General features: G+C 40.0%; 3 protein-coding genes across 5 annotated transcripts; 1 reads left to right on the plus strand and 2 right to left on the minus strand.

Moving 5' to 3' along the window:
- Window positions 1-54: 54 nt before the first annotated feature.
- On the minus strand, window positions 55-4,752 carry zbtb25 (zinc finger and BTB domain containing 25). Of its 3 annotated transcripts, none has more exons than XM_079639178.1 (3): window positions 4,714-4,752; window positions 2,303-2,439; window positions 55-2,057 (listed from the first exon to the last, which is right to left on the minus strand). In XM_079639178.1, the coding sequence occupies exons 1-3, from the start codon at window positions 4,726-4,728 to the stop codon at window positions 929-931; spliced, it is 1,281 nt and encodes a 426-aa protein (XP_079495304.1). In that variant the 5' UTR covers window positions 4,729-4,752; the 3' UTR covers window positions 55-928. The 3 variants fall into 3 exon arrangements, with proteins under 3 accessions (XP_079495304.1, XP_079495303.1, XP_079495302.1); XM_079639177.1 differs by lacking the exon at window positions 4,714-4,752 and adding an exon at window positions 4,652-4,682 and having other exon boundaries at window positions 2,303-2,481; XM_079639176.1 differs by lacking the exon at window positions 4,714-4,752 and adding an exon at window positions 3,794-4,003 and having other exon boundaries at window positions 2,303-2,481.
- zbtb1 (zinc finger and BTB domain containing 1) lies at window positions 4,693-10,284 on the plus strand. Its single transcript, XM_079639174.1, has 2 exons — window positions 4,693-4,983; window positions 6,181-10,284. The coding sequence occupies exon 2, from the start codon at window positions 6,185-6,187 to the stop codon at window positions 8,201-8,203; it is 2,019 nt and encodes a 672-aa protein (XP_079495300.1). The 5' UTR covers window positions 4,693-4,983; window positions 6,181-6,184; the 3' UTR covers window positions 8,204-10,284.
- An 8,847-nt stretch (window positions 10,285-19,131) lies between these two features.
- LOC306983547 (uncharacterized protein) lies at window positions 19,132-22,193 on the minus strand. The gene is made up of 2 exons (XM_079584052.1): window positions 21,657-22,193; window positions 19,132-21,578 (listed from the first exon to the last, which is right to left on the minus strand). The coding sequence occupies exons 1-2, from the start codon at window positions 21,752-21,754 to the stop codon at window positions 20,933-20,935; spliced, it is 744 nt and encodes a 247-aa protein (XP_079440178.1). The 5' UTR covers window positions 21,755-22,193; the 3' UTR covers window positions 19,132-20,932.
- Window positions 22,194-24,170: the final 1,977 nt, after the last annotated feature.

Raw genomic sequence — 24,170 nt, forward strand, 5'->3', positions numbered from 1 at the left:
ATATTTATGTACGTACTGTTGGTCTACTAAATTGATATACTTATGGTTTGCTAAATTGGAACAACTAATTTTGTACTTAATACACTTCAGTTATCTGGAAACACGTCCAACTAAAGTCTTAAGTATATTTAAGTATATATCGTACCTATTCTTAAGTATATTTGATTGTGCTAAAGTGGAACTATTGCATACTTTAAGTACACTGTAACTTGCATTTAGACTGATATTATACAGAGATCATACTATCCTTACTAATAGTGATGTTAAAACACATTTTAGGCTTAGTATTAAGAAATGTGCATTGTGCAATAAAGAAGTACTCCAAATAAAATTTCATTATAATATTTATATCAGCAATCAAGTGATATGTCAGTCAGTAAATATGTTAATGGTTTGTACTAAGTGTGAAATAAATGTATTTTAAATACATTTTGGTATAGGTTTTTTCATTAGAGTACAGCTGAACACAGCCTTTCTAAGGATAAATGTTATCCTTCCAAAGTCTACGCGATTTCTTTCCAGAAGTTATGACCGATCAATTTTTTAAATTTGGGTTGCAGGTATTTCTTAACCCCACACAAGCGCTCGTCAACATGTGCCTGTTGTTGTTGACTTTAAAACAAATGGCATAGATATAGTATAACTTTACACAGAAAGGGATAGTAAGTGATTTAATTTTCAAACTAAAATCGTGGTAACGTAATTTTTTTACGTCTTGAGGCTGTACTATTGATTTACCCCATTCACTTTCAAAGTGTCTCACTCTAACCCAGATTTTTGCTCTTTTGTTTTTGAGACAGGTGGAAATGTATTTTTGTGTTCATCAAAATGATGCCACAAGTGTTGTCAATTGAGCTTAACTTACTGAACCCAGAACGTTCCTTTACCTTACATTGTGTGTTCACATGAATATATGTCAAACACGACGTCATTCCACAGTCACTGCGTCCACGCTCTCCTGAGAGACCTCAGAGTCCAGTGAGTAGCAGGAGCTGCCATTATCCTGAGTGTCTTTGGCTGCGTCCTCTCCCGTGGCTGCGGTAATATCAGGCTGGCCCTCGCAGCCGTGGAGCAGCTGCCCGCAGAAGCGGCTGTAGCGATGGTATCGTAGTGGCTTGCCCACATGGGAGAACATGTGCTCCTGCAGCTGGCTCTTCTGCGAGAAACGAAGATTGCAGACGGCACAGGCCATCTTGCGCTTTCGCGTGAAGGCTGCCAATGGGCTGCCGCTCCGTCCGGTCCCGCCGCCTCGCCTGAGCTCCACAGCCAGCTCATCTGCCAGGGCCTGGCTCTGCCGTAGGGCCTCCTCCAGACTACCAGAGTCTATGCGCTCCTTATGAAGCCGCCTCTCCTCCAGGGACGTGTGCTCCCCAGTTTTGTCCTCTGAAGGGCCTTCCATCTGACCGCTAGGCTCGAGGGCACAGGCTGTATGGGTAAAAAGGTGCTCTTGTAGGCCTTCGGGTGACAGACATCGTTCACCACACCGGGGACACAAAAGCGCTAGAGGACCGTCTTTGAATAGACTGGCTTGACATGGGCTCACCTGGGCTGGGGAGAGAGAGCAAAGCTCCTTGTCGCCTTCCTGTTGTTCTTCCTCCTCTACCCGTTCCTGTTTGATCCGTGCCGAAATGTCAGATTCATCCCCCGAGGCGACCGAGGACGCGGCACGGAAGCTTTGAGGCTGTCGCTCAGATGCGATGCCCTCCAGCCCTACAGCGAGAGCTAAACGGCCATGTGTGCGATCAGCCCTAGTGCTGGAGCAGCTGTCCTCAGGGTCCCGTGAACCACCAGCCTTCAGGCCCGAGCTCTCTTTATTGGCCAGCTGCGAAGAGATTTGGATGCCGTACAGATTGGACATACGGATGGGGTCAGAGGATGCATCGGGGCCACCCTCGCCTGTTTTACGGCAGAGCTGGTATGCATGGAGGAACTTAATGCCTTCCTGAAGTCTGCCCTGGTCTACAGGTTGTTTGGGACCCATGCCTGTGTACATGATGTGTAACAGGTAGCTGAAGACGTCTGGTTGAATATCTGTGGGCTGGATCTTGATGCACTCACTGAAAAAAGCAAGACAGTCCATTAAAAACACAATATGCAATGTATTCATTTTCTACTAATTGTGTTTAATAATTGTAATTTGGTCTATATTTAATATTATTATTAACATGCAACAACTTTTATTGTTTATCAATCACTTCCTCCACATTCTTATTTGATTATCAGACTATTAAGCACCCTTCAATTCAGTACTATTATGTTCAAGATAAGGTCAACAGGTGGTAGTTTTAGAGCTTTAGTTAACCTGGACTGGTGGATAAAGATCATTTTGAAGTAGTTTGAGAAGGCAGCGAGGACTGCACGATGAGCCTTGAAGTATACATTGCCAATGGCAACAGTGCAGTCACACAGAAAGCCAAACTCCCTTTGGACGTTCAGCTGCTGCAGGAGGAACAGACTATGACCAGACACGTCCATCTCAACCTGTTACATAGAACATACATAGGTAGAAGACAGATTTCAACCAAATAAATTCCTATGCATACCTTGAATGATGGTATCAGTAATAATGGCGTTTACCTATATTAATACAGTGTAGTGTATTTAGTCAACATTATAGCAAAAGAAATGTTGTATCTTTTGTATTTACTGAGTTATTTAAAAATCATCCTCTTATATGATAAACATATTTTACATCTCTTTTCTGTCAGTATGATTTTTTTTTCTACATTTTTTATTTAAATCCACTTATTTTTAAATTTTATGAAAAGCTGTTGTTTTTTCATATCAAATACAGCAACCTTAAGAATTTTTTTATATATATATTAACGAATATCATAAAAAATATTTGAAAAATGTAAAAAAAATATTACAAATATTTTTTTTTATAGGCATGACATTTTTTTATATTTTTTTTTATGCATGAGTCTAACAGAAATACAAATATTACATGTGAAAGGACTTAGCACATACTTTTGAACTATATTTCTCTTTTTCTTATCTTCTCGGACATACAATTGTGTCCTTGTCCCGCAGATGCATAGTTATACATGATAGACCAGTGAAAGAACCAACCAATGAAGTTAACTGTGTAACTGGCGACCTCTAGCGATCAAAATGGCCATAATATTATAAATACATACAACAAATTTTGAGACATACCAGATGTTTACATCTGGAGAGGATTGCCTTTTTTGTTTTTGCTTTACATTGAAACGCAAGTGTAAATTACATTCTTACATTATTTACAGGTAGGCTACTATTTGGGGATTTTATAGGAATAATTTTCTTCTGAAGCGGCACGTTCTTCTTATAATACGCTATAACTTAATCAAAGAATGACATCTTGAATCATTGTATCAATTATAGCCTACGTAATACCTACGGATAAGCAGCGACGACTGGATTGTATTTAATGGTTACAGACTAATGCAACATTTTAAAATCTTTGCATGCAGACCTAACCAGACAATACCTGACAGTGATTCTTATATTTCATTACACAAAAGGACATTTAGCTACAAACAGCAAGCGTCGCATAGGAAGATGTCAACGAATGGATATTACACAAAATATCGTGTAGGCGCTATTTAGTTCATGCTTCTGTAACATGCGTGGTCTGACTCCCAGCAGATTTGCCCGCGACAGAATCATAATCATTTGTACACGTCTAGTCTACACCGATCAAGTGTTGTCGAAGAAAAGGTGTCCGCTTTCATGCACCTTGGCCAACAAAACATGCATTAACCAAAGCACAGACATAATGCATTCACGCGGTCAAAAAATGCAATCTTACCAACTATATGAGAGAAACGGATAATAATTTCGTGTTTGTTGCAGCAGGAAAATTCTCTTTTATGGTCTCGCGGTTCTTCATGCGATTGACGGCTTAGCTTGTTATCCGTCACGTGACCGTACTGTACATTAGCTGATCCAGACGCATGCATAGTGAAAACATATTTGCAGACGCTATGCCTGTATTTAAATGCTCGTTCGTGTTTGTTATTTTATGTCGAAATCAGGCCCAGTATAATATAGTAGGCTATAGACAATGCAATCTCTATCTAGTGTGGTAAACTCGCTAGACGAAAATTATCAAAGAACATTTGAAAACTTGCATGAACGAGAGAGCAAATCCAGGTTTGCAAAAGAGTCTGACAGACCACCCGAGGCGCTCATGAAATTGTTTTAGTTTATCACAGAAACATAGGGACACTTCTAACAACTTAAATAGCCTACTTGACAAATGATAGCCTACATCTTTAAACTCATCTGTAAAACATAGCCTATCACAGATTATTATAGACTTAAAACAATAGCTATAGCAGTCAATTGACTGAATGTACAAATATTTGTATTAAGTTAGCCTATATTTTTGTAATGTTTGAGAATTGTAATTATATCAAATGTAAAAATGTAAACAACATGTATTAATTACCTAAAAAGCTGATGTAAAATGAATGTAGGCCTACAAAAATAGTAATATTTCTAATTTCAATTACTTATTTTGGAGAAATTCAGTTCCCCACAATGTTTGTCATGGTGGTAGCGATTTTTATTATTTATATAAGAATTACATTAGCCTATAAAACTACTACGAAATAAGTAGGCCAGTTCTTGCTGAATGAATTGCAAAATGTAAGATATATATTACATTTGTATTTCGTTTTCAACACAAGTGTTACCGCATTCGTCCTGAAGAGCATATTTTCATACATGGTTTGGTTGCATTTTCACTGTGCTGCGCGTGCTGGGGCGGGCTGGATTTGCGTGAGCGGGGCCGGATCTCAGTGCGGTGATAGAGCTCGCAGAGCGACTGTGCGGAAGTTCTTTCATCCGCGCTACACAGAAGGGGCTTCGCCCTCGAGATTAGCTATTCTCGTCCCAAGTTTTCGCTTGGACGAAGGCAAAAGAGGTGGAACTTCTTCGCTCTGTGTTTTAACTCGAATTCTGTCGTTCGCTACAAGTTAGCGCCCATTACCGTCGGTGAGTATTTTCCGTGTGTTTTGCGTGTAAACACGAGCTGCAGTAATGTGAAGCTCATAGCGTATGTGCGGGAAGCTGCGCGGGGGTGGCACTGCATGCTTGCGTGAGAGATCTCCCTACGACAACGGTCAGATATATTCTGTTCTGCTGTCTCTTGAGTAACAGATGCTTTTAAAACTTAATGTTGACACTATGGGCGATCGTGTGGTCAGATCTGTTGTGTGTTGTCCAAGTAGTTTGATTTTACTTTTAAGTGCGGTGTGTGATTGACAGCCACAACGCCCGCATGATTCTGTCTCTGAAATGGGCCAATGAGAACGCGGGGGCGGGATGTAAACCTCTCCGTTGGCTTTATGATGGAAGTGAACGACGGAAACGAGCTAAATTTGAAGCTAATTAATTATAGGCTATTGTAGATTCCATTAATTATTATAGCCATATCAATTGAGTTTATTGACCAAGTTTGCTCCTTTGAGTAAATTTTTACTTGATGAGTTGCCCATTTGGTTACAATATAGCCTAGTGCAAATATTTGTTTAATGTTGCCAAATTACTTAGTTTTACATCTAGGTGTGAATGACTTATGTCGACTAGGTGTATACTGACTATGTATCTAGTTTATTAATGAGTTTTAGGCTACTATTTTATCTATATTTTTACACAATACACTACTGTCCAAAAGTTAGGGATCAGTACGAAATCAGCATACTAGAATAGTTTCTAAAGGATCATGTGACACTAAAGAGTTATGATGCTGGAAAAATTCAGCTTTCATGTATTGAAATCAAAACAGTTATCTTAAATTGCAAGAATTATTCACAATTTAAAATGTTTTGAATTAGTGTGCTGTTCCTCAGCTGAAAATTTGCATAATAAAACCCTCTCATAGTTGTTTTCTATTTTCCAACCTGTTTTTAAGCAGGCATATGCATTCACTTGTCTTTGCTGTTTTTGTGTATCTTGTCATGGTGAGTGTTATAATTTTTTGACACCACGACATTTCAAGTTAAAAATAGTTAAACTTTTAAAAACGTAGAGACACCAGAACTCCATTGTTTCATTCATTTGAACATCTACAATTAGTTTCCAAATCAATACATTATCATGATGGTAATGGCCAAAGGGCACCTGTGAAAAAGAAGATTCCTCAAACTTGGGTCTTACTAATACTATGTGTTTCTTTATGATTGTTCACAGGGTAATGGCAAGGCCAAGCCACAGTGAGCATGTCCTGCAGCAGCTCAACAACCAAAGGGAATGGGGTTTCCTCTGTGACTGCTGCATTGCCATAGGGGACATTTATTTCAGGGCCCACAAGGCCGTGCTGGCAGCCTGCAGCTCTTACTTCAGAATGATGTTCATCCGGGATCAGCAGGGGACTGCACGGTTTGATCTCAGCAACATGCAGATCAGCGCAGAGTGCTTCGATCTCATCCTGCAGCTCATGTACCTTGGCCGAATCGTTGTGGATCACTATGAGTTTGAGGAGCTGAAATCATCTATGACCTACCTACAAATGTACTACATCCCAGACTCACTCGAGGACCTCCGAGACATCCGAACGTCCAATTTGACACCCTCGTCATCTGCGTCGTCCTCTTCATCGTCCAGTTCCTTGTCCTCATCCAGCGTGGTTGGAGGCAAGATGATGTTTGGCGTTCGAATGTTTGAGCAGCAGCGACCAAGCCCTTCTGAGAATGAACGCACAGCAAAAGCCTCAACCACAACTGCTCGTCAAACCATTAACATCTCAACTGTCAGGCCTTCTGAAGATGTGGTCATTCCACACCCTCAGCCACACTCAGAGACTGTTGTAGACCAGCCGTGTGACTTGAGGAAGAGAACTTCAGGCCGAAGCTCTGCCATGAAAGAACGCCCTCGGTTTGGACGTACATACACATGCGACGATTGCGGCTTTGTGTTCAGCTGTGAAAAGCTGCTCATCGAACACATCCTCACATGCACCAATCGCAAAGCTTTCCAGACGCCCAAAGCCGGCAAAGAGGGTAACGGTGATGCTGGCAAAGCCGAGAGTTCGAACTCCGAGGGTACAGATGAACACAGAGCAGTTTGCAAGGGCGAAGAGGACTGGTCAGACCACAAGCTGGATGCAGAGACTGTGATCAGGTCCGTCGCCACTGGCATGGACACTGAAGCTGCCTTCTCCAGGAATATAACCATTAAAGTGGAACGAGACAATGACTCCGAGAGCGATTTGGAAACTATAAAAGTCGTGAAGGTAGGGAACCATAACATAGGGAGCTGCAAATTTCGTACCAGGGCGTACAAAGACAATCTTGCAGACAGCGAGGAAGAGGCTGGAGTATCCGCCATGGATGCTTTGGAGGGCCAAAGCACAGGGTTAGAGACGGATCCAAAGGTGCACCGGATCAAAGAGGAAAAGCAAGATGGTGCGTGCATTCCATGCGAGTTGTGCGGAACCCTGTTGACGGAGGAGAATCAGTCTGCTCATTACATCTCCAGCCACATGGGACATATCTGCGCCTGCGGAAGGTGCGGCCAAGTGCTCATTAAAGGCAGGCAGCTGCAGGAGCACGCAGAGCGCTGTGGTGAACCCCAAGGAGCCGAGACGGACTCCCCAGGTGAGGATTCGCTTCTACTTGAAGATGCCGAGGCTATGGATGAAAGCTTGCTGGAAGGAGCCGACCTGGGCTTTCGGTGTCCGCTCTGTGGGTTGATATTTGAAAGTGAAAGTCTTGCAGTGGAGCATACGTTGTCTTGTCCGGAACAGGAGCCCTTCCGGCCCGTTCTGTTGGAAGACAGCGGCGAGCCAGACCATCGGCGCAAGCATTTCTGTGCAATTTGTGGCAAAGGCTTTTACCAAAGGTGTCACCTACGAGAGCACTACACCGTGCACACCAAGGAAAAGCAGTTCACCTGTCAGACCTGCGGGAAACAGTTTCTGCGCGAACGACAGCTTCGGTTGCACACTGACATGCACAAGGGAATGGCGCGGTACGTCTGCCCTGTGTGCGATCAAGGTACGTTCCTTAAACATGATCATGTGCGACACATGATCTCTCACCTATCCGCCGGAGAGACTATCTGCCAGGTGTGTTTCCAGATTTTCCCAAGCGCAGAGCATCTGGAAAAGCACATGGATGTGCATCTGTACATCTGTGGCGTTTGCGGAGAGAAGTTCCGCCTCCGGAAAGACATGCGGAGCCACTACAACTCCAAGCACACCAAGAGACAATGAGAGGCCTCTCTCTGCAACCTTTGAATCTTTGAAATAAGCCATACTGTAAATGTGAGAACAAATCTATGCACTTAGACACCAATTGTAACCTTTACAACTGCACTTTCTATGTGTATGCAAATTCTGGATGTCTTACTCAATGTTTTTGGTGGGATATAGTGCCTCAAGCTTTTGATTTCATTTTCTTATACTTAAAGATGGATATCCAGACACTAGTTAAGTCTAGATATCGACTAAATCACACTATCAGTGGTGTTTCAGTTGAAAATGCTATATAGGTTTGTAGTTAGGAAACTGACCCATGGCTATTAGTTTTACATCCAATTAATAATATCTGTTCATAAAGCTTTAATAATGGTGCAAATTGGATTGTTTAAGTTGAAAGTTTTACCAACATTTTAACTTTAGTATTTAAGATACATTTTGTCAAAGGGGTTATTTGTTTTTTTTAATGTTATTGGTGGTGCTCTTTCTTTTTTTGTGAACGCATAGATTCAAGCACATACTGCTACAATTTCATCATTATTTCAAATAGCTCTGGTGCCATTACCTGTCATAATGCTCCATATACAATTTCCCTTAAAAATATAGTTTAGCCAAGTGAAAATGCTGTCGTAATTTACTCACCCTCATGTTTTACAAACCTATGTGACTCTTTTTCTGTGGACTGGTTTCACAACTTTTTTTTTTTTTTTAAATGTCTGCTTTTTAAAGACGGCTTTTGTCCACAGGGTCTAATCTTGTTTTGGACCCCATTGAATTTCATTGTGTAGATGAAAACATTGTTAAGAACATCTTCTGTGTTCTGCAAAAGAAAGAAGTCAGAACAACACAAGGGTGAGTAAATGATCACAGAATTTTACTTTTAGGCTAACTATCCCTTTAAAGCACAGATATAATAAGGAGAATAGATTGCTAATAGTATGCGGGCACTTTTCCTTCCTTGCACCAGAACACTAAAAATACTGTAAAAAGCAAAGAAAAACACTCTTGTTGATGCCTTTCAGCTAGCTGTCCATGCTTAACCGTCACTCATACAAAACCCAGGAATCTATGCAAACTGTTGTAAATTCAACCCTAATTTATTGTGCATTCACAGAGTTGATGTGAACAGAGTTTAATGGAGTAAATCAACATTTATTGTGTGTAGTTATTTCAGTATCCCAAAGATATTCATGTAATATTCATATAAACAGATTTATAATGTCTCAGTTTTTACGCAAACTACAGTATCTGTTTCTAATAAGGACCATGTGACTATTATTCAGAGCAATTGAGCTATGTGTTTTTGTTTAGGATCCAGATAAAACTTAAATCGGCTTATAAGAGGTCTTAACATTTCAAATATTTCACACCATGTAGAGTTATTGTGGCTTGATGTGAAGTATGTGAAAATGCAAATAATGCTTGCACAAGGGTGTAGGGTAAATTATTACATGTTTTTATTAATAAAAAAGCACTTCTGCAATTGTTATCTTGTCCTGTGAAATTTACCAGGTTGGTTTGTTTTTGTGTTTTTAAAAGTTGAATTACATGGTGTTCATACAGGCCACAGAGCAGATTTTTGGAGCTGCGATCAATAAGAGCCATCAACGTGGCCATGAGATCATACAGATTCATCTAGGTGCAGTAAATGGTTGGATTAAGAGCAGGCAGTCTGCTAAACTTTGGAGAGTTGGTGCTCTATGCTTCTGTTTGAAAGAAGTTGCCACATTCAAGTCAACTGGCCTATTCAGGCTAAGGTAACTTAATGACGTAATGTATTGATTTTGTAAAAGTATATCAAGACTGTGTTACAGTGGGGTTTTACATCTATTCTTCATCAGTAGTCACATTTGTGAAGGGTTATCAAACAAATAGAGTATATAAGGACCAAAGCAAGCGAGTAATATAAATTTACAGACAAACAGCTCAAACGTATTTGAGTTGTGTTGTGATCTAAACCTATCGTGAAAAAATGTGGTAGAAATATTAAAAGGAATATATGCAAATACTAGGTTTTGTTCATATTTTAAAAAAATTCCTTCAGTGTTTCATACTTTCTTGGATTTAAAAAGGATGGATTTAAATAAAAGTTTAAAAATGGGTGATTTGTTTGATGTAATTGACATGAAATTCTAGCAAACAGGAATGCAAAACATATTGTATCGGATGTATTTACTGTTTAATTTGACAATGATTCATTTATCATATTAATTATTTTCTGAAGTCAGATGCAGGCTGACTGCTGAATTATTATAGCCATCTGACTGTTGGACAATGGCAGTGTAATATTTGCCATGCAAATGATCACTCCAAACCCATCTGGGATATTTTATCCCTTTATTTAACCAACCATATCAAACACAATAACTTGCTAAGATAAATCCACAAAATTATTTTTAAAGGGTTCGAATTATAATTTGGTGCATTATTTGCTGTGAGATTTATGTAACTTTGTTTACAACTGCGAGCTTCATTTGTCAAATTTAACAACAACATGCATTTTCGATTACATATCACTTTTCTGGAGTGTGTATGTCAATGGCTTGCTTTGCTGATTCCTTTTGGCTGCATTGTCTGCTGTGGTAATGGAATATATTATTATAAGTCGTGTATTAGCTCATGTGCATTAGCATTGATACCAATCATCCTACCTGTGCCCTCTAAAAGTGTTTGCAAAAGAAAAGTAGAAAGCCACGACTCTTATTTTGAAAATAAGGTGCAAAGTTGGAACAAGGAGTGATCTGTGTAGATCTGTAGGAAAGTAAAAACATAGTGAACTAATCAAACACACGGGTCAAATTGAACGAGCATTGACAGTGTTTGTTTGTTTCCAGGGTAGTGCCATCACTAACCTCTAGATGGTGACATTTCTGTCATAATATTCGGCCTGAAGTTCTAGAGGTGCTTTTTTATATACCACAATCTACAGGTTAGGTTTAGGGGAGATGATCTTAGGGATTTATACAGCTGAATTACAGTATTTTTTGGCAGTCTAGAGATTGTTTCCAAAACCACAAGCTCATTGGCTGCAAAGGCAGTCAAGCTGTTAGAACATATAGGCATTAAAATGCTTTTAAATGATCTTTTAAACTCATCAGACATCTCCTTTTGGAGTGTTGTATCCCTAAATGTTATTAGGCCACTTCTATCCCAAACTCTAGATATCAGCACAAAACCATCCCTCGCATGAATAGCCTGTGTTTTGCTATAATTATCTGCATAAAAACAGGCCCTATCAGGCTTTCAAATGAGTTTATGTCTGGTTAAAAGCCTTTTAATGCCTACATGTTCCCCCAACAGCTTGACTGCCTTTACAGCCAATGAGCTTGTGGTTTTGGAAACGATCTCTAGATGCCTTGCGGTGCTCACTGTGACGCATACAAACTCTGTATTTGTCCAACCAAATTAGTTTAGCATGGAAAGGAACTTTTGGTTCTCTTTGGGGAAATACCTGACTAGAATGTGTTTAATAAAAAGACCCTTGATTAGAGATGTGGAATTATTCTATATTTCAGACCAAACAAATGTGACGGATTTAAAGTATATTGCCTTTCGTATTTAATGTAAATTAATGTAATGTGCTACTTTTCTATTAACTCTTTGTATTATACCTTGAAATTCTTAATTAAGAGACATTTTTGGCAAGTGGCAAGTGAACCTAATGTATTTTGTCCCTGTCATCATGTAGCTTAGCTTGTATTTCCTCAGCATGTTTGTTTAGTGGAAGCACAAAGCACACGCTGCCTGCTTTTGTTTATGTGTTTTCATGTTATTCTATTATTATCCACTTGGTGGCACTGTTTATTCTTATCAATGCGTTTGTAACTTTTATACCACATTACAGGTTATGTATGAGGTGCCCCAGTGCATTTAAGAAGCTTATTGTGTCTGCTTGGCTGACAAAATTCAGTCTACTACTAAATAAGTAATATATTACAAGTCTTGGCTACGTATTCTCAGATCACATTATATATTGTGAGTGATTTAAAGTATCTAGCCTAAAGCCTACAGCCTCCATTTCTAGCCTTTCAACAATAGGCTACAGTCTAGGGCACAAAGTCTAGCCCTCCATCCAAAAAAAAAAAAAAAAAGTGTTTAAATATTTAATATTCTTTTTTATGCTATCATAGAACTGCTGCAATTCAGACTCGTTCACAAGCTGCATGCGCAATTAAGAGCTACTTCATCGTTGTCAAACAAGTTTGTTTCCTACATAGGTTCACCTCGGCAATGTTAGTTTTGTTTTCTGTCAAAGAAACCCGTAGCCTACGATTTCGGAGTGCCGCTGCAAACGATTCAGTCCGTGAGTGAACTGTCCGAATGAATCTTATTTTGATTCTGAACTAGAAATCAACGAATCATACATGATTGCTGACATATAATTTTTCTATTTAAATCTATAAACGATTTTCAGGTCGGTTTACTATAATCTCTTTATTGGCAGGCAAAACTATCTTTAATATTTTACCGGGTCACAGCGGTAGGCTATTCACTATAGGCTACGTGAACATAGCCTACATAAACGCAGACATAAAGTGAGACATTTAAAATTATAAAAGTTTTGCATAAAATTCTGAGATTGCATGTTACTGTTTTTATTCATTTTGAGGAATACTGAATGTTTTCGTGCAAGTGAGATGAGTAAATGAATGTTCACATTTAGGCCTAGTCTAGAACTTAAATAACCACAGCGCCCACAGCACCTCCTCACTTTATTGCCAATAAATGAGTAAAACTAGTGTTACTTATTTTAAAAAATAACTTAGATATTGTGTTGTAAATTGAAAAAGTAATCTGATTAAGTAACTCAAGTTTCTGTAATGAGTAACCCCCCCAACCCTGCCTATCAGCGTCAGTTGCATCGCTTCACTGCCATTAACAAATCCCCTCCCGTGGCCTCATAAAGTGTCCATCGTATGCACACTTCAGAATCTCGTCGGAAGAAGTAGGCTATATGTCATCCGGGTAGTTTTTTGCCTACTTTTTTATGAGTAGGCTACTGTGAATTCGGAGTTCGGACATCTTTTGTCAAGTTTTTGTCGACTATTTTATAGGGAAGTATGTGATTTCGGATGCTGCCACTGAGTTTTTCTAGCATCAGGTAAACATGGCAGAGCAACAGGTTGAAGAGAACCTTGCTGCTAAAGTTAGTACAGTATGTATATTGCAACTTACCTAAGAAAATCCAGATTAATGACAGAATGACAAATAAATGATTACTGGTTTTAATTCACGTACTTGCGTAAAATATATTTCAACCCTTATAACATGAAGAATTTCTTCAGAAAACTTTCTTTAGAATTGCTTAAAATCAGAAATGACTTCTCAAAAAATGGCCTTATCTTTGACGCCGCAGTCTGTTTCCGTTACACCCAGCTAATTGAATTTCTTCTCCATTATCCATAATTATATGTTCCAAAACAGCAGCGTTCTGTCTTGGATCACAGACCCAGAGAGCCCGTCTCTCATTTTATGCCCCTCTGATTTAGTCTGGTTTTCATGATGTCCTTTTAAGGCAGGTCTGTTTGTCACGACTGTGGGAGTCTGGTCCTCATGGGAGCTGGTCACGCCGACTTCAGTAATGGAGAGTTTCCATAACACATCATCCACCCACTCCAGTCATATGTTTACAGGCTCGGTCCTCTTGAAGGTGCACTTTACACCACTTCACAGCCACCTGGTCCTTTTGTAGTTGCTTCATTACTTGTCATTTAGCACAGACATTGACTGTCACTCCTCTTTACCAAATTAATCTTTCATGAGTAGGCTCAGATAAACCACAAGACACTTCTAGTTAGCCATTTTGTTAGGCATTCAACAGATGCCTCTGTCCAGAGTGGCTTAAGATTGAACTTTGATGAGTTCATCGACTATGGTTTGTTCGATCTGGCTGACCTTATAAAATCTTTCGTTTTCTTGCTGATTCCTTATTCCAGTCCATCCACACTCGAATGTGGCATGTGTGGATATATTTAAGACAGGCACCCTGGTCATCATGTCAAATGCCTAAGGAAAAACACAATGTTTTATTGATTTATTTACACCAATTGCATGCATGTGATGCTAGAAAACCCCAAAATAGGTTCACACTTTTTATTTGGCTTTTTCCACTTTCTCCTTCTCTGTTACTCCCACCATCTGTCCTTTCACACAAGAGGCCGTTGAAAATACTTAGAGTGAAAAGCTGTGACTAGACTTATGTAGCTGAGGCATGTACTCAAGCGCCTTTAGATCAAATAAAATAAAAATATAGCCAACAGTAAATCCTGTTAAATTGTCTTTTTTTTTTTCTTGACCGTGAATGTTTACAGATATGTGCTATTGTATATGTGAGACATAGCTTTTAGAGCCTCATGCCTTAAAAGGACATAAACAATTCTTGAAATATTTCAAAATGACAACTGACCCATCTGTCTATGGCATAACACAAAGTGTGGCTGACATCATTTGCCAAGAACCTCGGCTGCTGGGGAAACCATATACATGATGAAAAAAACGTGGGCTATAAATTTATTCCGTAATGATGTAGGGAAAAAGACAGCACATTTGGCTGTGTATTTATTTAATGACATCTTCATCCACTGTATCAGTTTTTGACAGAGGAAACAGTGTCAAATCTGTATTTTGGCCTGATTGACGAGTGTAGATATTAATCAAGGTTGGCTCTTGATGGTATTTGATAAGATTAAATGTGTGCGTCACCAAATCAATTCCTCTCCTTTGTGAATAACCTTGACTAAAAATTGTTAACACAATTACTTTTGATCACCAAATGCAGATTGGATCCTGCAAATCCTGGTTATGTGACATGCACAGTTCTGTCTATATTTCCCAATCTCTGTATGATTTAAAGGGTTAGTTTAAGGTTAAACCCTTTAAGGTCAGATTGGGACACAAGTTTCCAAGTGTTTCAAAACCTTTGAATGGTAAGGTGGATGTATTTTTTTTTTTTTTTGAAAGATATATACATGTAGAGAGATGAAACTAACCAAAATGGCTAAAATGGGTTCCCTTTCAGTCGCTTATGTTCGATGTGTCGACTGATTGGGATCACGCTTATTTAAGCCCAATTTATACTTCTGCGTCGAACTCACGCCGTAGCTACATCGTAGGCTGTGTGTAGCGCGCGTACCCTTCGGCGTACCCTGACGGCGGTGATCCACTTGTCCGACACGAATGTCATGTGGTGTCGCAACGCCTCCCCACATGTGAACGTTGATGGTTCTTCTAGTTTACCGCTATGGGCGTGGTTTTGAGCCAGCGGCCAGTCAAAAACAAAGGACCCTCGAGAGACTTTCCTCCGTCTCCATGTGCGTGCTTCTATTGGATAGACGCCTCGCGTTCAACGGAATTTCATTTGTCACGGCGGTGATCCACTTGTCTGTGCGACACTTCTGTCGCGCTGCACTCCACTATATTCCTATGGGTGACGTCAAGCGACTTTGACGTGCCCGCAAAGCATTCCGGGAAGGCGGCACTTCATTTGAAAAAAAATGCCGCGCGTCAAAAAGCTGGCCGATGCCCATCTTTATGCAAATGAATTCCGTTGAACGCGACGCGGCTATCCAATAGAAGCATGCACATGGAGACGGGGGGAAGTCTCTCGTGGGTCCTTTGATCTAGACTGGCCGCTGGCTCAAACCACGCCCATAGCGGTAAACTAGAGGAACGCCCATCAACGTACACATTTGGGGAGGCGTCGCGACATCACACGACATTCGTGTCGGACAAGTGGATCAGTACCGTGACGTGCACCTCTCCAAAAATTTAACAACGCGTCAATTGTACGCGGATGCAAGCGCTGTGATTGGTCTGCTAGAACCCCTCCCTCGGGTTTCACATACTCACTCTGCATGTGTAATTGCGCGTCAACGCGGACAAGGACGCAGAAGTATAAATGAAAACCAATGCGTAGTCTATTGCGTAGAGGCTACGGCGCAGAAGTATAAATCAGCCTTTAGGGAGCCTGTCATCTTCGAGTATTAATAAAACGAGACAATGCACATTTGCGTGCAAGCTTTACATCTCACGCTCCGCCCTGCAGCGCAGGTTTATAAATACGGAAGTGGATGCACGCACTATTAGTCTTTCGCTTCAGAGCCAACCGTCGATGTCTCTGAAGAGACTTGATATTTTCAACGAGCGAGTGTGTCTGTGCTTCTTCTGAAAGTCTCTCCCGGTGCTGGTGTTTCTCCAGGAGGGAGCCTTCTGAGCTCTCAACTGCTGTTTTAACACCATTCCTTGTTGTGTTTGTTTGTCTGACGGTCGGTTGAGGGCGAAGACAGTGAGTGCCTCACTGGTACAGGCTGCACCATTCCTGTCAGTGTTGCCGCGATCATTCCCCTGTGTGCTCCAGCACTGGTGAGAGTCCCAAACTTCCTGAAAGAGCAACACGTACAGCTTGTTTTGAGACATTGCCGCTCAGCAAGCTTGTACTGGTCTGTACAAACACTGCGACCATTGTGCTACGGTTCCCTCGCATGTCGCAACTCGCCCGCCACCTCCTCCTTGGAGTCAGAAACTTCTGAGGTCGCTTCATTCCACTTAATTTTCCGGCCTGCTCAATCGTGCCGCCAACTGGGCCTCACGACAGCCAAGGGCCCAGGCAAAAGTGGAGAGTCCAGCCCCAGGTGGTCCAGCTGTTCAGGGACCACCTGGGGAGACAGTGGTGTCCGTGCCGGAGACGGTGGTGTCGGTGTCCGTGCCGTGCCGGAGACGTCGGTGTCCGTGCCGTGTCGGAGACGGTGGTGACGGAGACCGGAGACGGTCCGTGACGGTGACCGGAGACGGTCCGTGCCGTGCCGGAGACGTCAGTGTCCGTGCCGTGTCGGAGACGGTGGTGTCCGTGCCGGAGTGGTTGGTGACCGTGCCGGAGTAGTTGGTGTCCCTGCCGGAGAGGTTGGTGTCCGTGCCGTGCCGGAGACGTTGGTGTCCATGCCGTGCTGGAGACGTCGGTGTCCGTGCCCATTTTTTTTGCCCTTCCCTCGCTAACTTCCCTTCATCTCACTTGGATGTACGTCATTGCTTATGTTGCACGACTGCCCACTACAGGCGGAACCCTTGCAATGTTTTTAAATGGAACGTCCCAAACCCTTGATGACGTGAAATCCGCAAGGAAGCTGAATTCTTACTTGATTTTTAAATAAAAAAAATATGAATTTGTTTTACACACCATTCTATAGGGCTGTATGCATGATTGGGTTGTTGGACAAAATGTAAAAAATTACACAAACGAAAATAATATATATAGGCCTGGAATAGACTAGGCATATAACAGTCAGCTTAAGGTAGCTACAAGTATTATGTTGTCAAATGTCAAAATAACTCTAATATAATACTCTAGATTGTGTGGGGTCGGGGTAAATTAAGCACCATCTGCTGTGACATCACAATCATGTTGCATTGTGGTCTATGGATCTGCCTGAAGCCCAATTTATACTTTTGCGTCAGTTTTAACCACTGTAGTTAGATGATCTTTGTTCAGTTGTTAAGTCTATTTAAAAATGCCAATTGTATTTAGCTTTTATAAATAGTGGTAGATTTCCTCCACTCATATTTTTGATAAAGACTGTCAAAATCCACCATAAACTTTTGAAATAATTGTATCTTAAGTGTTCCATTAATGGTTTCAGTGTACATGTTTCCATTTATTAAGTACTACCCACAGGACCATCTTTATAAATGCAGGGAATGTCCAGTTCCTTGTGCTTTAAATGGGCCAAAATGTGAAACAAATAGTGAGGTCCTATTTTAAGTTGATATTGCCATGGTGTAAACACTCTTTGCTCATCTAAAGCTAATGGGAATCTGCTGAGAGGCAGTGCTATTTGTTTGGTCGACTGGAGGTTTAATGTGATGAAGAAGTCCCCATGGACAACTGATGGCTGGAGGCGAGAGATACGTCAGGTCACTTTAAAACCAGCAGCAACTCATACAATTTGTATTATCCGTATGGCTTGTCCAACAGGAGGTCAAGAATTTGTTTCTAGAACTGTTTCTATATTTTTGTTTATTGGACTACTTTGGTTTGATGCCAAATAGTTGAGTGATGATGTTAAAGTCTGTGTTAATTAGGCAAACGATTCCCTTTAGACAGAACTGCACTGATTAAATGCATCATGTCCCTAATGCACTATCCCTCGATCCATTCATTTCCAGTAACAAACGTGAATTCCCCATATACAATATGACATCTTAGCATGAACTTATTTGTATTTGTACAGAGTAGACTAATCATATATTATTATCTGAGACTCCTATGGGGTTTGGTTTACATTTCATGCATTCTCAGAGAGATTGATGATTCAGAGATGGCAATAAGCTTTATCAGTTTTGAGCATGGGCACTTGTGCAGACATCTGGTTACTGTCCCTGTGAGTGTCCTGCTGCGATCTTCAAGTGCTTTAAACGGAATGGTTCGACACATAAATCTGACGTTTTTAAAGTCTAACATATTTCAAAATTAGAGTTATCTGGGTTAAATCTAGCCAAAATTATGAAATACATATAAACTAAATAATTATAAGCTAAGAGTCTAATTAAGAGAAATACATCCTGACTAGTTGGTTTTATTGTTTATATAAATTATAAAAAATATTGGTATAAAACATGGACCAAAAAGTAATTTAATACTAGTACTACTAGATTTAAATGTAATGTGTTTTATTCAATAAAGATGACTTTGCTATTTTTTTATTTTTTTAATCATGTTATTAAATAAAAAATAATACAATTACAGGAAGGGCTTAATTCCCAAACATTGCCAGTTTAAAACAAGGGCCTCATAACCACTCCACTTTTTAAAAAAAAACTGCTTTAGGCTATATTATAAACAGTGTAACTGGTATTTAAATGTTATCTGGTGTTTAAGCAGGACCAGTTTGTTTATGATAATTAATCACTTTATAGTTCGTAAGGTGGACACATTTATGAATAACAGTGCACTGAAGAAAAATATGTGTTTATTCATACATCATATTTTGCATCTTATATCTTGTTCAACCCACGCTGATTTATAAAACACCCTTTTCAACATGGGTGAGTTTCCACAGTGTATTCTTCAGGTATTTTGCATTCAGATATATTTCATTCCTGAGCATTCCTGAACTCTATTGGCAAAGTGTCTTAACTTGCTTTAAACAGTGTTTCTCACAATTACCACACAATGAAAGAGATGCTACTGAAGGGTGTGTGTGAGTGTGTCCAATGTTGGTGATGTGAATGGCTCATCCTTCTGTTGTTCCAAAGGACATTCCTGTCGCTCTTTGTATGTAAAGGCTGTTATTATAATCTATAATCCACTATACAACAGTTAGTTCTTGTTCTCAAATGATTTAACTTAATTTGTCTATGTTTGTAAAACCTGAAGTGAATATGGAGCGGGGCTAGGAAATCTCTGTAGCTTTGCTTCGCTTCACTCACATATGCTGCTCCAGACCGGCGTTTATTCTGTAATGCTTCATGACATGTGTTACCGGTCCTACTCGACCCGCTCCAAGCGAAATTCGAACCGGGGTCTCAGGCTTGGGAGGCGTGCGCGCTAACAAGGACGCTAAAGACCGTAATCTCTTGAGGTCTGGGGAGTGAGGTTTACACCTTAAATCTCACTTCCATCCGCGTCACGGCACCAAATGTAACTGGTCCTACTCGACCCGCTCTGAGCGGGATTCAAACCAGGGTCTCCGGCGTGGGAGGCGGGCTCTTACTGGCCTACACACAGCTCTTACTGGCCTATGTCTGTTGCACATGCAAAGATTTGATGCTTTGACTTCTCTTGGAACTATTTTAATTGAAAAGAAATATACAAACTAACTGGTAAATGTCTGTCTAACATGTAAGTTACTGGATATTCATTTCCATGTGTATAGAACTGTTGTATAAAAGCAATATAATCCTTCTGTTGTTCTGAATATCATCGTGGCTGTGATTACCTGCAAATGTATTATAGAGCACTTAACGCCTGGATGGTTCTGGATGTATTTTTCACATAGGATTTAAATAAATAAAACTAAATTAAAGAGTTGTAAGCCATGAACCAAACCAGGTATGAGATAACCATATTACAAACTTTGATTTTAAGCTAAATATGATTTAAAAATCAGAAAAAAAAGATCAAGGTACATGATGTGTTCTTAATGGCTTTTAGAACTATACAATCTCATACAACACTGCTAATTACATCATTGAATTAAAATTGATGGATAAATATAGGCCGAATTTATTTAAGGGTGTTGATATAGAAATATACACATACTTAAGTAGTTTTGGAATGCAAGAAAACTAACTCTACACATCATTCACAGTGCTCAAGAGCTCTTTTTGCGCAATTTGCTTGTCGCAATTATCAGATTGGTGGTAATGTTGTTTTTTCAACAGGAATTCTGCTGTTTAACACGATTATTTAAAATATGCGATCAGAAATAATGTGGGCTAGCTTAAAACACATAAAAACACATTAATTTACAATCTCGTAGCTCACAGTATGTCTGTCTTTATAGCCTATAGATGTTTATAACCATTCAAAATGAATTCCCCTTTGGAGAAAATAAATGACATTTTTACTTCTGGAACCTGACTCAACCTTTACAAGAGCTTTCCAAAACAGGGAGGTCAACACAGTTTCTGTCCTTGAAAAAGAAACAAAAATGAATAGAAACTGTAGGACGTTCACAGTTGTTATTTCTCTCACTGCACAGTCATCGCCGATAGTGTCATATAATTACATGCCACACAAATAATCTGGTGTCACACTCCAATAGCTGCATTCTCGGTGTCCTTGGTAACCAACTCCTCTTGCGAAGGTGACGATGAACCCTCCATTAATTCTAGATCATGTTCTGTCAAAGACAAGACGTCAGGTCTTGCACTGTAGCTTGTCCAAGATGCTTGGTCAGTTGTGGGAGAGGCTGAATCCCAAATATCTGGCTTGTTCTCAGGGAAGCCGATCCCAGAACGGCCATAGGCGTTTTGTTTAGTCGAAGATGTGGCTCCATGCGCTGAAGGAGGTTCGATTGATGCACCTGCTACTGGAATAGTTTCCGAGTCATCGCTAACTTCTGCTGTACTGACACGTCCTGGTTTTTCTTGAATGTGTACTGGGTTAAATGTTCCTATTTGGTCAGGTTTCTCTGTTTTTGTTGTGGGGATATTTGGAAGGCCTTCATGACCTTTGCTGTCAACCAAGTGCAGTTGTCCCTGTGGAGAAGTGGAGTGGGCGTAGGTGGGAGTCTGTGTTGATCTCAAGCTCACCGGTGGTGTATTATTCATCTTGTTAATTGTTTGTACATCACTTGTTGTGATATTACTTGTGTTTATGGGCATCATTGCGGCCGTCACCAACACATCTGACCGGCGTCCAGACGCAGAGGCAGACGTCGGTTTCCATATCAAACTGTAATAAATTGCCAGTATTATAGCAGCCAAAGACACTGACAAAACATATGCGAATACAGTAGCCAGTCTCACCCACTTTTTATTGGTTTTAGCAGCCATTTTAGCTTTTTTATCTCCCGTGTATGTAGCCGGTTTGCCCCGTTCTATGTTGGGCATAAAGTCCCGTTCCCTCATGTTCGCGCGGATTCTCCCTCTGTGCTCCAGCCTCCAGCACGCCGTCCGTGTTGCACGCTTGTTATTGACGACTAATTCAAGAGACGGTTTAAAACACAGCGCTTGTCGATTATCCACGTCGCTGTTTTTTATTCATTCATCATTCCTCCAATCTTGCAAATCCGATCCAATAGCGAGATGTCCCCAGCATGACAGTAGGCTACAGCGTGTGGTCGTTATTCCATGCAGAGATGACCGGCAGCTCAACCAATCTAACTCTGTCTAAACCAGAGCATAGATGGGATTCATCTGCTAAATGACATGAGAACTGACAAACAGACAGCCTCTGTGTTTGTGCAGTGAGGGGACCTGTGCTACAGCTAAAATGAACGGAGGTGGGTCTTACTAGTGCGCACTAACACGTCGCTGCCCACAGCTGAACGTCATCCTGTCAGAATCCCCCTGACTGTGTTGGGTAGCTGACCAATAACATAGGACACGGTTACATTTAAAGGGAAACTGTATCATATTTGGCCAGTATTAATTTGAACAGTATTGCGTTTATCAAATCGCTTAAATAATTATAAAATAGGTTGGGAAATTCTTTTTTTTTCTTCTTCTTTTTTTGCAGGACACAGTTGAAACTTAATGTCAACCACACATTTATAGCAACTTTATAAACCATTAAACAACTAGCCTACACAAATAGAATTTTTTACAAATTTCAGTTCTTTGTCACCGGTCTTGATTCGATTCGTAGTTTTCTATCCTGTTTTAACCCTGGCGCAGAACAGTTGTTTTCATATCGGCTATATTAAAAAATATAGGCTATATTATGTAGGCTATTGAAGATTTATACATTTTTTTTTAGAAACTAGTCAATGATTTTACCGGATCTGTCTAAAGGACGTTACATTTTTGGCCATTTCAGATGTAGAATGGTTTATGACTTTTGTCAAATATTGCTTTTGTCGTGCTGAGTGACATTTGACACATTATTCATGGATATTCCTCAATGAACTGATGCCACCAGCTGGGCAAACAGCTACACTGCACTATTAGCTACTGATTTTTTCTTTTACAAGTCAACGTTTTATTTATTGGTCAAACAAGGTAGCCTACACTATTGTTGTTGGTTATTGTGATGACAATATATCTGATTGTCTGAAGAAGATAGCCTATTTAAAGATGTTTGGAGAGAAGATGTCTCATTCTGTGCACTCCCAAAGCAAGCTTGTCATTTTTACTTACTGTCCGTTTGACACCTCTCAACATGTTTCTCACACAGCATTTTTTTTTCTGAGGACAAGTGTTGCAACTAGATGGCTTGACTTTTAGCAATGCAGAACAATAACAGACTTATTTTTTTTTTAGTTAGTGACGTGTTGTACAAGTATTCAGGACTTTAACCTCCGTAACATGGACTCTGCTAAGGGTGCTGGATATGCAGCCTATAATGGGTAAAAAAATGAATCTGGATGCCTGTAGGCAAATGGCGACTCAAGATCAATGATCATATAAAAGTTTTTAAGTCATGAGCTGGCATGTGATTCTCTTCTGTATACCTTTACAGGTTCACCATCAAGTTGTTCCAAACCTATAGGAGTTTCTTTCTTCTACAAAAGAAGATATGTTAAAGAATGTTGGTAATTAAAAAGTTAACGGTAGCCATTGACTTCCATAGGAAAAATTAAATACTATGGAAGTCAATGGTTACGTCAACTCTGGTTTTTTCCATTTTCCATCATAATTATTTTTCCATTTGTTTGTTTCTTTATTCTTATAGCTTCTCTTTATCTGCTTTATTAAACAATTTTCTGCCTCATTCTAGACTTTTTAAATCACAATCCAACAAATGGGACATGTAATATAGGCAAATTAATTCAAATAGTGTTTTTTCAGCACATTATATCTTTATCATTTAAATCTCTTTAGGTGTGCATTTAATGAGTAACTCTAACGGTTTTGTTAGAATTTGTCTATTAAAAAAATATTTTATGCAGCATATCAATTGATTAATCTTTTTTTAAATTCTGATTTAGTTTTATGTTTTATGTAAAACATTTAAAGTTCACATAATTAGATGTCAGAAGATAAATCGGGAACACGTGCAGTCATGTTTATGGACACTAAAATATGAACCGAAAAACAAATCAGTGGAATAAAAGGAATATAAGAATGAGCGGCACAGATAGAAACACAATACATGAATGTTACATGTGGAATGACATTATTATTGATGGAAAAAAACCTTAAATGCCGAGTTGCAACCCACTATGTGTGGGACCAAATCTGAAGACGGAGTCACATTACCCATTTTTCAGTTTGCTAGAAGCTACACCCTTGTAACCACAACCATTAAACTTTTCACAACAGCAGTGTGTCATACTTCCCAAAAGCCATTCAGTCATGAAGTCAAATTGCAGGCTAACCCAAA

Source organism: Phoxinus phoxinus (genome assembly GCF_949152265.1).
Source record: "Phoxinus phoxinus genome assembly, chromosome: 16".
Taxonomy (NCBI): Eukaryota; Metazoa; Chordata; class Actinopteri; order Cypriniformes; family Leuciscidae; genus Phoxinus; species Phoxinus phoxinus.

What these genes read in the sequence shown, in the direction of transcription:
- zbtb25 (XM_079639177.1), bottom strand. Translation starts at nt 2,475, where the DNA reads ATGGACGTGTCTGGTCATAGTCTGTTCCTCCTGCAGCAGCTGAACGTC. An exon ending in ATCTTTATCCACCAGTCCAG is followed by an intron (nt 2,058 to 2,302) that starts GTTAACTAAAGC and finishes TGCTTTTTTCAG; the next exon opens with TGAGTGCATCAAGATCCAGC.
- zbtb1 (XM_079639174.1), top strand. Translation starts at nt 6,185, where the DNA reads ATGGCAAGGCCAAGCCACAGTGAGCATGTCCTGCAGCAGCTCAACAAC.
- LOC306983547 (XM_079584052.1), bottom strand. Translation starts at nt 21,754, where the DNA reads ATGAGGGAACGGGACTTTATGCCCAACATAGAACGGGGCAAACCGGCT. An exon ending in GCTGCTAAAACCAATAAAAA is followed by an intron (nt 21,579 to 21,656) that starts GTGGGTGAGACT and finishes AATTTATTACAG; the next exon opens with TTTGATATGGAAACCGACGT.